General features: G+C 40.1%; 1 protein-coding gene across 5 annotated transcripts in view; it reads right to left on the bottom strand.

The window, feature by feature from the left end:
• Positions 1-726: 726 nt before the first annotated feature.
• The window catches only part of zswim2 (zinc finger, SWIM-type containing 2), a 32,586-nt gene continuing 16,405 nt past the window's right edge, over positions 727-16,907 (bottom strand). For all 5 annotated transcript variants that reach the window (XM_055637826.1, XM_055637827.1, XM_055637828.1 and 2 more), the window contains 5 exons: positions 9,620-9,871; positions 8,198-8,282; positions 7,649-7,776; positions 6,067-6,226; positions 727-1,999 (listed from right to left, as the gene is read on the bottom strand). In XM_055637826.1, coding sequence (XP_055493801.1) covers positions 1,214-1,999; positions 6,067-6,226; positions 7,649-7,776; positions 8,198-8,282; positions 9,620-9,871 — 1,411 coding nt within the window. In that variant the 3' untranslated portion in view covers positions 727-1,213. The remainder of the gene's footprint in view (positions 2,000-6,066; positions 6,227-7,648; positions 7,777-8,197; positions 8,283-9,619; positions 9,872-16,907) is intronic.

Genomic DNA, 16,907 nt, shown 5'->3' with positions numbered 1-16,907 from the left:
AATCACAATGCCCTATGCTCACAGATGTCCAATCGGAATGGATCCATTTACATGTATGGCTGCCGGCTGCATTTCTTCCTATGATTCCTTGCCACGCCGGATCCAGACGCACAACCGCCGAGATCTTTTCCATTTCGGTAGAGATTTCACTTTCCTTTCTAAGTATCCGCTCCTCATTACATTTCGTCGTATTTAAGTACACGTTTTTAATCAAATCCTTCTTCCCCCCCCCAATATTTCAAAAATAAACTGGCTTCTCACCCATAGAAGCAGCCATTTCGGTAGACATTTCACTTTTCATTCCAACTATCCACTCCTCATTAGATTTCGTTATGTTTATGTCCACATTTTTCATTAAATCCTTCTCCCCCCCCCACTCACTCATTTTGTCGCCTCCTGCTGGCCAGCGACCATAACGGCTGCTGGCGCCCGCATCTCGCCTCAAAGACGCCATTTAAAACCAGCCGCACTGGTCACTCCTGAGCCGCTTGAGTTGGAGGACCACATCTCCCGTGGGGGCTATGGGTAGGGAACGGCTGCGTTGGGAAAGCAGACCTAATGGGTCTGCCCTTGGTCTAGTATCTCCATATAATTACCTAATACTCCAAATCAAATGCATAATTTCACATGCAAATTTTTCATAAATTAATTACTGTATATGATACAGGTTTTTAAGACCAGCTGATGCATGCAAAGAAAATGTAAAATCTGAATGATTTTGGAAGTCTTATTTTTGTGGTTTATTTTGATTTCGTGGAAAATACATTGTTCATTAGAAATCTCAGAATTAGTTACCAGCCTTCACCTGATTCAAAGTAAATGAATCAACAGAAAAAAAAATCAATTTATATTTCCATACATAAGAAAGAATTGAATTCTTAAACAAAGAAAGGTATTCACTGCAAATGCCTGTATTCATTTATTAAAACACTTACATCTGTCAGATTTTTGATATTATAGAGTTGACCATCATCTGTGGACAACAAGACTGTAAAGTGAGGTAAATGCCATAATTTTGAAAACTCTATTGAGATAAATTTCACAGAACTAAGAAGTTTGTACGTTCTCCATGAATTGGTAAAAATGTATGTAATTTGATCATTGTTTTAACTCATTGATTTAAAACATTTTCAAGTAATAACTTTCCTAATAATTCTAGAAATATTAATAAACCTGCGCTTAGCAATGAGTGAATGGATTTAAATCCTGTTGTTCACTGAGATTCCCTCCAATCACAAGTCATATTCTCAGCTGCTGAACTCACAGGAGGACACCTGGCTCTTCTTGAAAGGACGCTGCCTTGTTTTCTGATGTCGCCTTTAAAGCCACTGCTTTGGATCTTTCTTGTGTTGCTACTTTCAAGGGGACAAACATCCAGGTGTGGCATCTTTTGTGGCGATGATAATTCTGTTGAGTCTGACTTGCTGTTGCTGCGTGCATGTAGAACAGGAGCACTGCTTGAACCAGTCGTACGAGACCTACCCATGCCAATCTCCCTCTTTATCTGACTGCTGTTGGAATTCTTTGATTTCACTGCAATATTTTCATTTCTTTTATCAAGTATACCAGGTAAAAGACTTGGAAAATAAGGTTCCTGAGACATCCCAATAGGAATTGTATGTCCAGCAGCAAGACTTGTTTCACTTTTTGCATTGTTTAAATGAAGGCAACTCAAACCATTCACAGCGAAATCCTCTGTGAAGCCTACTGCATTTTGAGTCCTATGCCCTCTTTGAACGTGACCTTGTTTTTGATGTCCATGGGCTTGGTTGTTGCTTGCTTTCTTCAGCGGTGAATTATAACCAATTACTGGAATAAGAAAATGTGGTTGCTCCGTTTGGGCTGGAGGCCCGGAATGCTCTGAATTAGTAGTTGCTTCTTTCTTTTTGCTTCGGCTTGGTCCTTTATTCCAGGTTAATGGATTGTAGATTACTTGACCATCAATGGGACAAGAGTTGCATTCATGCAACAACCAATGGTCGATGCATTCTTTATGAAACTAGTAAAAACAAGGTAATTTAATAATAATTAACATTTATATTTACTCCACTGCTGGTGTTTGTACAACATTATAAAAAAGATATAAGCACCTTGAAACCATGATCATTTACTTTAAAGATCAAGGCCAAATGGGTGTCAAGGGTTATGGGGAGAAGGCAGGAGAATGGGGTTGAGAGGGAAACATAGATCAGCCATGATTGAATGGCGGAGTAGACTTGATGGACCAAATGGCCTTGATGCTCCTATAACTTATGAACATGAAATATAATTCAATTCAATCGAATAGTACTTTATTGTCACATGTACCTAAGTACACTGACTGATTTTTGCATGCAGTTCAGTAATGAATGTTACTATACATAGCCACAATCCTATACTTAAGTACAAGAGTGGAAGAATAGTAGATTACGCTGAGTCACCATGTTTCTGACACCATTTTGTGCGATTCATGTCCAAAGTTGTTAATATGACTGTACAGACAATGCTCTTGGGTCAGCCTTATTCAAATATCCTGTGATTTTCCATCTGATTTTTTTACCCAACCCTGTCAGCTTTTCAGTGAGGTTGCGGGAGATATTAGGATGCTGTACAGGTTAAGGTCCACAAATCTTAAAGGCCGGGAATCATTACGGGAAGACATCCTTTCTTTGTAAGGTGGATTTCAAGTGCTGGGTAATCTTCCAGACTTCTTTTGCATGACACAAAGACAAGGGTCGCTGAGTGTATTTTTATTAGAAAATAAAACTGACAGACAGAGACCTACAATTGTCATGTGATCAAAATAGTACTTATTGAATAGAATATGTAAGCTGAACAATCTTGGCAGCCATTAGTAAAATAATGTGCTCACTCACCACCTCAGCAGAGAGGTCAAGATGAGGTGTCCCTCCAGCAATCTAAGGAGTGATTCCTCCAAACACCCAGTGCAGAAGATGTATTAAGCAGAGTTCAGAGTGATTTCAGGATTATAATCTATTTTGGAGTGTTTCTGCAAGGATTAATTTAGGTTTCTCTTTATTGCCAAGGAAAGTTGGCCACTTATTTTATCGAGATGTTGCCTGATATCATTTCAAAATAATATTTAACATCATCATATAAATATGTCTAGACTATATGCTTGCAGCCCACCAGATATGATACTGGAAAATTGGCTCGTCTCTAAAATAAGTGAGGATTTGAAAATGTGAAGGAACAGAGTGGAAATTCCAACCCAGAGTCATACACATTCTCTCTATTGTATTTTTCGTATCTTTTCCACAATGTTTGTAAAACCGGGAAAATCACATCCAATGATGAATGAATGCAACCCCAATGCAGGATTCAATCCATAGGCTGGATTGCTAGAAAAGCAGTCGATCAGAATTTTACGAGAGGTTTAATTTCCATTTATATCAGCTGTAATTTAATAATTTTATATTGAACGTTTAGTTTTGTTTAGAGATACAGCGTAGAAATAGGTCCCTCAGCCCACTGTGTCTGTGCCGACCAGTGATCCCTGTTCACTGACACTATCCTATACACTGGGGGCAATTTCCAATTTTTACTGAAGCCAATTAACCTACAAACCTGTAGGTCCTTGGAGTGTGGGACGAAACCAGAGCACCTGGAGAAAATCCATGTGATCACAGGGAGAACGTACAAACTGTACAGACAGCGCCTATAATCAGGATCGAACCTGGGTCTCGGGTGCTGTAAGGCAGTAACTCTACTGCTGTGCTTGTAAGTCAACTGGCAAAATAGGAACCTCAGAATTTCAGTCTCACAATGATTAGCAATTATATTCTTGAGGTTCCTATTTTGCCAGTGGACTTCTGATAGTCCTGCATCCCAGGTTGCAGAGAAGAGTCATTTAAATGCTTAAATGGTGGCCTACATATGATCAGGCAGTGTCTCTGCTCAGTACTATATGACATGTCCCTAAGGTATTCATAAACTTCTGATGTGACTAAGATGAAGCTTCATTACACTAAGAATGCTTCAGAACAATTGTTTTATTGCAAGAAACAATTGCTCTATTCTGGGATCAATTCTGTCTCTCTTGCACAATATGAGACTTTACTTAACCTGATTGGAATTCTTACCGGCTCTCAGAAAATCAGAGTTTAACATTTTCAAACATGTTGGAAATGTTACACCTTGAAGAAATGAGATTCGTCCCATCAGGCAAATCAGACCAATTTTTAAAGATTTAGTCTCCATTTATCGACTTATTACAAGCATGTGGTGCAACACAACCTTAGAAATTAAGTGTTTCAGAACCGGGTGAGAGGTGGGTAAAGATATGAAGGAGGCATATCCCTTTCAATTTCTATCTCTTTTTTTTCTTCTCTCTTTTCTCTCTCCTATTCTTTCTCTTTTTGCTTAGTTCACATCACCTTCTTCTTTTCTTTTTCGAGCTACATAATATTCTCTCTCTATATTTCTTGCTTTTCTTACCTTTTTTTCTACTATTAAATTTAAAATAAGAAGTTGTACATGAAATGTAATATGTTATTCATGTCTTATATTATTGCACATCACTTTAATAAAAATATTTAATAAAAAAAATAAAATAAAAATAAAATCAGAGTTTACTCATAACTACCAGGATCATAAATGGAAGTCGCCACATAACTATGTCTCCAGACGTGCACTCCTCAACATTTATTTTTGAATGGGAAATCTGGTGACATTTGAGTCATAAATTGAAGCAATTCTGTAAAGGGAAGCAATCCTGCAGAATGAATTTCCACCCCAAGTTCCTGTTGAGTAGAACGCAACCTCTCCTTGTCATTTTCAGCTCTAATTTTAAGACCTGCATTGTTAACTGGTTGGCCATTACTTATTTGCAAAAGACTTGTTCACCGTGAAACTTTGACTAAATCTCAGTTAACTGAAGAGTTATCATAAAGCCCCAGGTCTTTTTGAAATTGAGTGGATTGAAATAGCAGTAGAAACAGGCAATGGAATTTATATTGTCTGCTTGCACTGTTGTTCATCAGAGGAAAGCAAAACTCTGCACATAACTCAGATTATAAGCATTAAGTGCGAGTGAAAATTCTGGTCTCCAGCACGTTTGAATGGGCATAAATTTAAATTGGAGCAGGCCACTGTAGTTTTTTGATTTAAGATTACATTAGATGAGTGGAGATTGACTGACTGTGGTCAGTTCCCTTCACAACTAATATGTTTGCTTCTATATCAAAACTACCTCTTAAAACCTGAATGTCTTCAAGGCCAGAGATAAATCCCTTCACAACTAATATGTTTGCTTCTATATATCATTCCCCGAACACCTCCATTAAACTTTACTTCTCTCATCTTGTAGCTATGCCCTCTAGTGTTGGACATTTCCACTCTGGGATAAAGGTTCTGACTATCTACCCTATCTATGCCCCTCAAGAATTTATATACAGAACTGACCAGTAACACAGTGATAATGGGTTGGTAGTTGCAACTTGAATGGGAATGATGGTGAATCCATTTTCTCCCTGGCCAAAACCTGACAATTGAAAGTGTGTGTACAGATTGGTTATGGGCCAGTGGTGTGACGCACTGAGATCTAAAGGGTAGGACAGAGGAGGGACTGCAGAGCCTCGGAAATCCAGCTGTTAACAAAAAGATAGGTTCTCCTCCAGAACACGTTGATTTGGAGATATCTACATTTTAGGGTGTTGAAGAAGGCAAAACGTGTTGGGGCATTGGGAAGAAGTGTTTGGAGATAATCTGACCATTTTAATTCTATTCTTCATTCGCTGAGACAGAAAACCAAGCTACGGTAAATGACAGGAAAATGAACTGACTCCAGATACTCTGAAAGGGTCAAGATCAGAGTTAATGGTACATACTCTATTCTCTTGCATATGAAGATCAATGATATAATTTACGTTCACAAGTTATAGTAGAATTAGGCCATTCAGCCCATTGAGTCCACTCCGCCATTCAATTATGGCGGATCTCTGCCTCCTAATCCCATTTTCCTGTATTCTCCCCATAACCCTTGACACCCGTTCTAATCAAGAAATTGTCTATCTCTGCCTTAAAAATATCCATTGATTTACTTAACAAAGAGAAAAATACACTTACCTTGTGCTGACAAGGGAGACATCGAACTTCCTGCCTTAGTCTGAATGCTTTTAGACAAACTCTGCACTGCTGACCAGGCACGAGCAGTTTGCTTCGCTCTTTCACAATTAACATGGGTAAAGCATGTACTACATGTCCAGGCACTGAGCTTGATATATTTCTTGAAACAGATGGGGAGAAGTGTATATCATTACCGAGATGAATTTATAATGATAAATTACCAAGTAAACACGCAGATGTTGCCCTTTTTAACAACTCATTTTGCATCCATAGTGGTATAAGTAATGCATCAACTATAATCAAATGAATGTTGCAATTACTCAAGATGGCTGTGGGTTTCACACCAAATCCTCTTGAATCGGGTACAGACTGAACAGAACAAAGAACGCAATCAAAGATTTGTCCCACTTGCTCCCGTTGGGCAAAAGGTACAGAAGCTAGAAAGTGTACACCGCCAGAATCAGATAGAGTTTCTGAACGGTTCTTCCATAAGTTAGGGTGCTGTTTAATTACCTGCTACCACATTGCGGACATTGAACTCGGTCTATGAAACTGGTGCTCTAGTATGCTGAGAACTATATTGTCTGTATCTTTCCCTTTGCTCTATCTATTGTGCTTGAATTTGACGGTTGTACTTACGTATTGTACTTTCTGATCTAATTGAATAGCAGGCCAGTCAAAGCTTTTCACTCTACCGTGACAATTATAAACCTCAATAATAAACCTAAATCTAAACCAGAGATTTCCCTATTACACCCATAATGTGTTCTTTATCTCTGAATTATTTACATTCCTTTTTTGTATAGTATAGCATTGATGTAAATGTGTGCCTGATGGTTGACACAGACTCAGTGCATCGAAGGGCTTGTTTCCTAGACCCTATGCCTATCATTTGGCATATTTTGTCATCTCCTCATTTTTAAGTCTTGTTACTAATTTGCACAAAGTGTCTTGCCAGTTCTCCTGGGCTTTGCGTATTAAAAAAAGAGCTAAAAGTTTCTGTTTACTTCAAATGACATTGATTTATTTTACCTCCAGAGGATTAAAATTAAAGATTTATGACAAAGATTGTGAAACAGGCAGTGTATAGCAGGCTTTGCTCAATGGTCCTGCATAACTCCGGAGTGCATCAGGCCCAGTTGAAGGTGTAATATTGATCTAACTGCTGTAGGTTTATATCAGATGATTTGGTTGAATTGCGATATAGGTTTAGGATGCAAACAATTCGGACTTTAATTGAATTGGACATTAATGCTGGGATGGGAGATTGGGCTTAAGGACAGGTGATAGGTTGGGGGCTAGTACATTGAATGGAAATTGGTGATAGGGGTTGACTGGGAGAGGCTCAGGTGGAAGATGGAGCTACAGATTAGGGAAATATGGAATCATGAATGGCAGTGAGGTGCATTGGGATCCTGAGGAACACCTGCCACGATGAACAACATTTTACTTAAAAAAGAGCAATTCTTTCCTTACGCTAGATTTTTTTTTAGTTAAAATAGAATTGCTCAGCAAATAGAATTAGGTGCTTCATGATCCATTTTCAAGACCACAATGCCATGAGTGAATGAAAAATACTTACCTGTCCAACTGCAGAAGTAAATTATAATCATTGGCAACTATTTCTCTATTCATCAGGTCATTGATAACTGCTAGAGGTAAAGGCACATTGGAAACTTGCTGGAGTGGTCTCCAACGCTGATTTCTCTTCTAAAATAAAAAAAAATATATATTTTGTATTTAGAAAAAGATTGATGAAGAATAGGGTGCTCTTATTGTATTTATTATTCATTTAATTTGCTTCCCCCCCACCCCTAAAACTGTTATGAAAGTATATTAGTTTCATTTCCAAGTCACCTGATACATAATCTTATCTTTCAATGGCCGATATCTGGGCATAACAGGTTAAATGTCCAAGCCTAGATATGTTCTTAAACTGAACTTTGGATTGTTTTCTTAATATTATCATTGCTTAAGCTATTGCCTAAGTGCAAACAGATGTTTTCCCACATAACACTCTGTGGTTATCACAGTTTACGCATTTATTACTATTGCTTTAGCAAGTAGATTTTTTTCCTTTCTCCATAAACAAGTGTATTTAAAATATTTTAACATAAGTGACTGGAATTACCTCCCGAAAAGAGAACTTATGCTGAGAGTGGCTCGGACATGGGAAGCACTCCTGACAAAGGTGAAAATCAGGACAGCTCGAACATCTTTCGAAAATGAGAAGGGGAAACAGAAACAACATTTGCATTAACTTTATAAAGAGTACATTTATTTCAGAAAACAAATCCAACATCAATTCTGTTTTTGTAATTCACTTCCATTAGGACACTTTGTATTGTTTTTTGAAAACTGGTTTTAACTGATTAATCTTTAATTTCTATCCATTTTAAATGCTTTCTGTTTATTTCCTTCTCATCCACCTGCCACACAGTTCTCTCATTCCTTTCCTTGATGATCTCTTCCCTCCAACTACCGCTGCCACCCTTTCCATTACATCAAACCTCAAAATCGGAGGGTCCAATAATTTTCAACTTTTTTTTCACAGCAGCCCCATTCTTGTAGCCTAACTTGTAAAACGTTTTTTATCAACATTTGGATATCAGAGTATGGGGCTCCAGTTATCATTAATATTTTAGAGATTCAAATAAAAAGTCTTCCACCTCCCCCCAGTAACCCTGATCACCCCCCCCTCCTTCATCTCCCTTCTCCCCTTATTACCCTTTGATTCCCCCCTCCCTATGTCCCCTTCAACCTATATCCCTCCCTCTGGCTTTATATTTCACTCTTCTTCGCACCTTATCTGGCACCCTTTTGTCTCCTTTGTCACTCACTCCACCCATCTGACAACCTAACCCCCCCTCACCTGTAACCACCTATCATTTGCCAGGCTTTGTCCGTCCTTTGCCACTATTCACGCATCCCCCTGCTTCCCCACTACTATCAGTCTGAAGAAAGGTCCTGACCAGAAACGTCACCTGTTCACTCTCTCCACAGATGCTGCTTGACCCACTGAACTCCACCAGGATTTTGTGCTTTGTTCAATCCATTTAATGTGTATTCTCCACAAGAATTGTGGTCCCGATCCAATGTATCCAATCACTTTCCATATCCTATTGCTTGGCTTTCCTTCAATCGTCTCGAGCCTATCTCTAAATTATAACATGCTCTCTGCTTCAATCAGTAAAAGTCAGGGGGTGCATTCCAATGCATTACCAGGTACTAAGTAAAGAATTTGTCCTTATAAGAGGGGAAATCTGCTGCACAGAATCATACATCTCTATCCCTTACTTAAGATCACTGGGGTATCTTATTTTTATTTATTTTGATAGATTCTTTATCAGGCCACTCCACGATCTCTGAAAAAGCCCCACATTTATTCATCTTTTTATAATTTAATTTCCACATTCCAAACAGCAACTTGTGCATCTGCATTGTATATATTTTAAAGATTATCATAAAGCAAACAACTGATGGTATTTACATTAAAAAAAAGCAAGGCACTATATCCTGCAAATAGATACATGATACCTAGAAATTTGTTCACCTGTAGCATTTGCCCTGAATTGGACAAATTCCACATTTATTACAAGGAATTCCAAGGTGTCTGTCAAGTCTTTCCCTTTCTGCTGCCATGGTAAATTTGGTGATGTTTCTAAATTCTTCCTGTAGGAGGCTCAGTGGTGCAAACACCTCCCTGCACAGAGGACACTTGATAGTGGTTTCATTCTCAGTCTTTGCTTGGTATTCTACCCAAATATTCATGCATTTGATATGGACACTGTTTCCGCAGGTGTATCTGTGCACAAGAAAGCAAAAGAAATTGTCACCAAACATCAACTGTATGTATCTCTATAATTATAAAACGTGTGTGTGTGTGTGTGTGTGTGTCTCGCTCTAATGGTAAAATGTTTACATATTCTGGTAGAGATTTATCCCGTGGACTCCGAAATTGTCTTACCTGAAAAATTCATGCTTTATTTCTCGTTAAAAATCAAAATCTGAAAGAAAATCTGAAAAAAACAGCCTTGCTTTGGCTGATGACGTCACAATGGATCTGCTTCGCACTGCCTGCGCTATGATGCAAGCGCAGCGAGCGACATCACCCCCCCCGACCACCCCCCCCCCCCCCTCCCCCCCCCCCCCCGTACTCGGGCCACGCGTTAAGGCGACGGGACCCAGCGGGACCCACTTGGTCTAGTATAATTTCAAAACATCTTCTTTGTGACCATAGACCACTCGTCCACTAACTTGAACCATAAGCAAAATAATGTAATAGAAATCTGAAATAAGACAGAAAATGGTGGAAAATTCAATGTCAGACAGCATCTGTGCAGAAAGAAACAGTTACTGTTTCAGATTGAGGTCATCTTTTTCCAGAATTTAGCTTATGCCAAAGTTTGTGCTTCTACAAGAACATCTTCATCAGCATAATCTTTTACCCCTTTATAACAGTTAGATTGAGTATTGAGATAATAAAGAACAATGTGGGAACCCGCAAAATAAAGTACCAATGCTGCTGCCAGAACTGAAGCATCTGTGCTTTTTTGTTTGGACTAAGTTGATATCGATCATAGTCATTTCCAGGACTACAGCTTCTAGCAATTAAAATGTTATTGTTTTAACGCCCATGGTGTTACAACTGCTAAAAATAGCATGAAATTTGGTACATTAATGTGAGAAATTGGGCACTGTAAATTAATGGTAACCACACAATGCCTTAACATGGAAGCATCTTTCTGCAAAATGAGCAGTAATTTACTTACAACTATATTGATAGTTGCAAATAATGGTGTAACATCATTTCATTTTAGAAAAATTAACAAATAAGATGTATGTTGTAGCTTCTCTCATTGCCCCTGTGCTGGTTTCCATGACAATTACAGAGTAAAAACATTTCAATAAACACATTTTGTACCAAAGATATAGGAAAGCAAAAAGGAAATCCAAATGCTGCATTTATTTTCATTTTGTATATGTTATGTAATCAGAAACTCAGCACATATTATATTTGCAATTTTAAAGTAGCATTATATTAATTGTAGTATTGTATATTAATCTTTTGTAGTACTCAACTATAACCACTAGAGTGCAGCAAATATCTTTATAAATATATATTTAATTGATTCTACATTTAAAGTACCTTAACATTTGTTATTTCCCTAATAGAAAAAATAGTTAATGTGGCTTAGAATTTATATGAAACATTGGAACTATAACCCTATGCTGGATGGCAGTCCACTTATTTTTGAGATAGTTGTTGTCATGCATGACAAAATGTGACTAAAATTAAAATTCTGCACAGAATCTAACATCAGAGGAAACAACACATAGCAACACTGCCGTGCGAGTGATATTCGACAGCCATCTACAGAGTGAGGAAAAATGTATTAACATTTCAGGTTAATGACCATTCAATAGCACACTACGGCCTAACCTGCTGAGTATTCCCTGTGACTTTGCTTCATTTCAGATTTTTGGCATCCACTGGGTTTTGTTTTGGTAGATGAGGATGATTACCTAGATTTTGATCTTCCAGTCCTACCTCTTTCCGACAATATGTGATGTGTATGTAAATCTGTTAGAATAAGATGATCCTTCTATCCCCAGTTTAAGCAACTAGATTACAGAGCATATTGTCATTTGCTTTTCCAATGGTGTGGATTCCTTTACATACAAATGATAATTTCTGTTATAATAGTTATCGTTCTCTTTTATGACAGACTTCTTGCAAGGCAAATATTGAGAGCATTTTAAATTAGTGAAGGGGGGAGGGTGTGATGGTATATGGCATTTAGCTGGTGTATTTTCCTTTTCACAATGGAACAAAGTTGTTGAACACCTTTTGCGTTGTTCCATGTGCACTGAAATTGAGCGTGTAATAGAAAAAGTGCCATTTCCAAAACTGATTTTCAAAGCATCACCTAAGAGATGTCCTCTTCCTAAACTTCCATTGCCTAGTAACGAGAGATACTAATCCTATGCATTACTGTTTAGGATTAAACTCAACATAAGGCCAACAGACATCACACCTCTGCATAACTGACTTGTGGGAAGGTATGAATGAACTGAAACAACCCAGATTGATGAAATATTTTTCGATGTAATAACTTGTGTAATGCTGACAATGATAATCTTTGACAATGACAATGATAGTCTGAAGAAGGGTCTCAACCCGAAAAACGTCACCTATTCCTTCACTCCACAGATGCTGCCTCACCCGCTGAGTTTCTCCAGCATTTTTGTCTACCTATGATAACCTTTTAAATTGCTTTTGGGTTATGAATAAAATCATTAAATGACAAACTGAGGAAGAAAATGACAAATACAATGCCAATACAATGGCGGCACGGTGGCACAGTGATAGAGTTGCTGCCTTACAGCGCTTGCAGTGTCAGAGGCCCAGGTTCGATCCCGTCTATGGGTGCCGTCTGTATGGAGTTTGTGCGTTCTCCTCGCGACCTGTGTGGGTATTCTCTGAGATCTTCGGTTTCCTCTCGCACTCCAAAGACCTACAGGTTTGTTGGTTAATTGACTTGATAAATGTAAAAATTGTCCCTAGTGTGTGTCGGATAGTGTTAATATGCGGGGATTGCTGGTTGGCGTGGGGGCGGTGGGCCGAAGGACCTGTTTCCGTGCTGTATCACTGAACTAAACTAAACTGCCAATGCAGAGACATTGTTTGAGCCAGAAAAGAGGGAACTATAATAGTAAGATTAAACAAGAACTTACCAGTTTGAAGTTTGATCTGTATTTTATGAGGAGTTACGTTGAGGGATTACGTGAAGAACCCGTCCAGCACGCATGTGTGACATGCTTCAAAGCAGCGGTGTGGAATCACAGACAGACACAGTAATTGAAATAAATATAGTAAAGAAAAGGAGAGCTTAGTTACCAGTTTGATCTCTATTATTGAGGGTGAGAGCGGAGGGCACGTAATCCCTCAACGTAACTCCTCATAAAATACAGATCAAACTTCAAACTGGTAAGTTCTCGTTTAATCTTACTATTTTACTTCGGAGTCACGTGAGTGACTACGTGAAGATTTTAAAGCTCTGTGATTTCAAATCGTGTAACAGTTCATACCACTCGCTGCCGAAGGCATTAGAGGGAGGAAGTATGTTATCGTAATCAACCATGAATCTGTTTGTAAAACAAAAATGGTGTTATCAACAATAACAAGACAAATGCTCCCCCGGGCTTAAATTATATATTTGCAGATTCTAATGTTATTTCTGCAACTGATACAGGTTCTGCCAGCGGCGTGTTACAAGGTTTGGAACGTATACTCCCTAGACCACCCCGCTGTAGCCAGGATGTGGTCCATAGGCACGTCCATCCTCTTAGTCACTGACGTGGAAGTTGCCCTGGTGGAATAAGATTTATACAGGTTAGTATTTACTCCAGCAACCCCCAGTACCTGCTTGAGCCACTAGAGGTAGTTTAGCTCGTCACCCGACCATGAGGTTTCTTGTGGCTGACCCACAAGGCTTTTTCCTCTCCCTCGGGTATTTCTTATTGTGTCAATGTAGTTCATTAAGTGGGTCATGATACACAACCGTGGTTCAGGTGGGTATGCCCGGAATTCCATGACTGGACCTGATGTTCCTGGTCTGCTCTGTTTGGCCAGCCCCTGAATGGAAAATGTGACACTATACAATACAATACAAATTTATTATCATTTGAGCCCCAGTGAGACTCAAACGAAATGTTGTTTCCACAGCCATACAAACAAAGACACTGTCTTACAGACATACACATAATTAAATTCACACAAACATCCATCACAGTGAAGCCACTGTGATGGAAGGCAAGTCTTTTCTCTCCCCTGTTCTCCGTGTCTCTCCCGATGTCCAAGCCCCAGGCGGGCGATGATGAGTCCCACGGCCATTTTAGGCCGCGCGGGGCGATTTACGGCCCCGCTCCCGGTCTGAAAGTCACAATGTTGGAGCCCCCGGCGGGCGCTGTGATGTCCCACGGCCATGAAGCCGTGCCGGGTGATGTACTGTCCCGGTCCGGGTTGTTCCAACCCCGTGACACCGGCTGGAGAAGTCGCGTTGCGGGTGCTCCGGGAAGCGGTCTCTCTCTCTCTCCTCCCAGACCCGCGAGCTCCCGATGTCACAGTCCACCGGACCTGCGGCTGCGTTGCTGGAGCCTCCGAGCCCCAGGAGTCGAGTCGCAGCAGCGAGTCACCGCCGCTCCCCACGCTCCGAGGCCGGCCACCCCCGACGATGGTGAGTCCGCAGATCCGCAGCTCCGCAGTCTCCGGGACTGGAGCCCCCGGGTCGTTCAGGTTGGAGGCCGCTCCACGGTGCTAGGCCCCAACGACAGCCGAGACCCGACAGGGAAAAAGTCGGGTCTCCCGGACAGGGAAGAGATTTAAACAGTTTCCCCCCCCCCCCGCCCCCCACATTTACACATTTAAAAATACTATTAAAAAACACCAAACACTACATTTAACTAGACAAAATATAAAAAAAAGACAGACAGGCTGTAGGGGCCGCTGCAACGGGTGAGTCGCGCCGCCAACCGCGACTCACATATCCGGTGTTATCACCATGTTGTCCAATCGCAGTAGATGGAAGAACTGGGTCTTTGTGCTGAGATAAGGCCGTCAGCATATCCATCTTCAGGGTAGGCTGTTCCAGGGTGAGGGACCTGGCTGGTGATCATCCCCTAAGGTATGTCAGGACCTCACTGACTTCCCAATTTGGGTGTACCTAGTTCTGGGGAATGGGAATTGAATATACCTCTCCTGAATTTGATCACCAGTGGATGGTACCCTTGCCCTGTTGTCGTGGTGCCTGAGTTGAGTAGGCTGACAGAGTACTTCTGGCTATATTGATGGCGCAGTAGCTGAGTCCTTCATTGTGGTGAAGGCCTGCCAGGAACTCCAGTACGGGTTTTGTTGTAGTTGAATGTGTAGTTCCTGAGTTTGAACAGTTTCTTCCCAGGTATGTTCCCTAGTGGATATGCGTAGAGAGAAGGGGAGAACATAGAGATTAGTTAGAGATTAGCCCCCCCCACCTCCTCAATACGCGGAAATGTATCCATGCCAATGCCTTGAGTTGGTTTCATGCGACATACATTGCGTACATGGCGGTTCAATTGGAATATAAGGTAATCGATATCTGGTGTCCATATTGCTTTGTAATCTCAGCAAATACTTTTGGTTTAAATGTTTGTTTACAGTATTTAGCTCACCTGATAGGTAAGTTACTGATGGTCAAACATGTTTGACGACATACGGTTACCAATTGTTAAATAAATTGTCACATAATATTGATTTTATTCCGCCCAAGTCGTTTGGTATATGCCACCACTGTGATGTTGTTAATTTATAAACGAACATGCAAAAATGGTGCACTACTGAGCAATATGCTTGCCCAATATAAGTAAGTTTTATTTATATAGCACGTTTTAAGTCAACTCGCATTGACACCAAAGTGCTTTACAAAAATAGATAATACGTTTGCATACCATAGAAAAAGGTTAACAAATGAAGAAAATGGACTCAACACATATAGAGTTCTACACAAATGTTCCTCCTCCTCCCCACCCCCCACAGCAGAATCAAATTTCCATTGTGGGGAAAGGCACCAGAATGTTAAGTCCTCTTCCTCTGAAAACCCCCGAGGTCGGCCCATTTGTGGCCTTGCAGCCAGTCCGATGAATATACTCAATAGAACATACTCAATATTTCTAACTAGGTTTAATGCCCAGTGTCTATAGTGATGACAACTCCAGATTAGTCCATTTGCCACCATATTCTAGGTATGGGATATAGTTTGAACACTAGTATCTCAGCTCATTGGAAAGGTACAATGTTCAGTAGCTGGTAATGCTGCTACTATCCCAATTACTTTTGCCACGTAGTTGATAGGTGGTTAAATGTTGCCATAACTGATAGCATTCATGAATATTTCATTTTCATTTCATTTTCATTTCATTTCATTTTTACCAGATAGACAATGTTGTGGATGGGGTCAACGTAGATACCTGGATAATATGACAGAGCCCAGGCTAAAATAAGTTAGTAGCTAATGCAACCGATATAGCTATATCCAAGGATAGTCTGTCGTTAATATATAGACATGCCATGACAAAATGTTCCTTAAGTGTCAGGGCTGGTTTGAAATTCTGGAATAGCTTTGGCTCATATAAGCCAATTCAATAAAAGTCAACTCAAGTCAAGTCAAGTTTATTTGTCACATACACATGCGAGATGTGCAGTGAATGAAAAGTGGCAATGCTCGCCATGGTTGCCCCATCCAGGTAAATTGTGGTATATCCGAAATCTTATATAAAAGGGTACTGAATAGTATGCATCTTTAAAGTCGATGTCTACCATAAAGTATCCTTGGAATCCATGGTAGTAGTTACAAATTCCATAAGTGGGTATACCCGGTGAAATACTCAAGTGGTTAATCAATGATGGTGCGACATTCACCATCCTGGGGTTTTTTGGTACCAAAGGCTCATATGAGATTTCTTATGACCCCTGGTATATCTTTCCCAGTAGCTAGACCCTCATGTTTCTTAGTGGGAGGGTAGACCCTTTGGGGTGCAAGCTGAACTGGTGGCAAGATATTAATTCTATTCCCCTTGAATATTTTTTGGTATATAACTACCAAGAGTGATAGCTTCCCAACCAGGTGTGATTCCCCCCCTCCTCTGTTAGTACAAACCCTTCACCTTTATGTGATGGTAGGAACCATACTTATCTGTCTTCACTGTTGTTTGGTGGTGTGTTCATTTCTTCGGTTTCTGGTTCCTTGTCTGTAGGGATGGTGTTGTTGGGGGTGGCGCATTTTCCATGGGACCCGCTCTGGACC

This window comes from Leucoraja erinacea, chromosome 7 (genome assembly GCF_028641065.1).
Source record: "Leucoraja erinacea ecotype New England chromosome 7, Leri_hhj_1, whole genome shotgun sequence".
NCBI classification, from domain to species: Eukaryota; Metazoa; Chordata; class Chondrichthyes; order Rajiformes; family Rajidae; genus Leucoraja; species Leucoraja erinaceus.
This window is presented reverse-complemented; position numbering and strand designations above follow the sequence as displayed.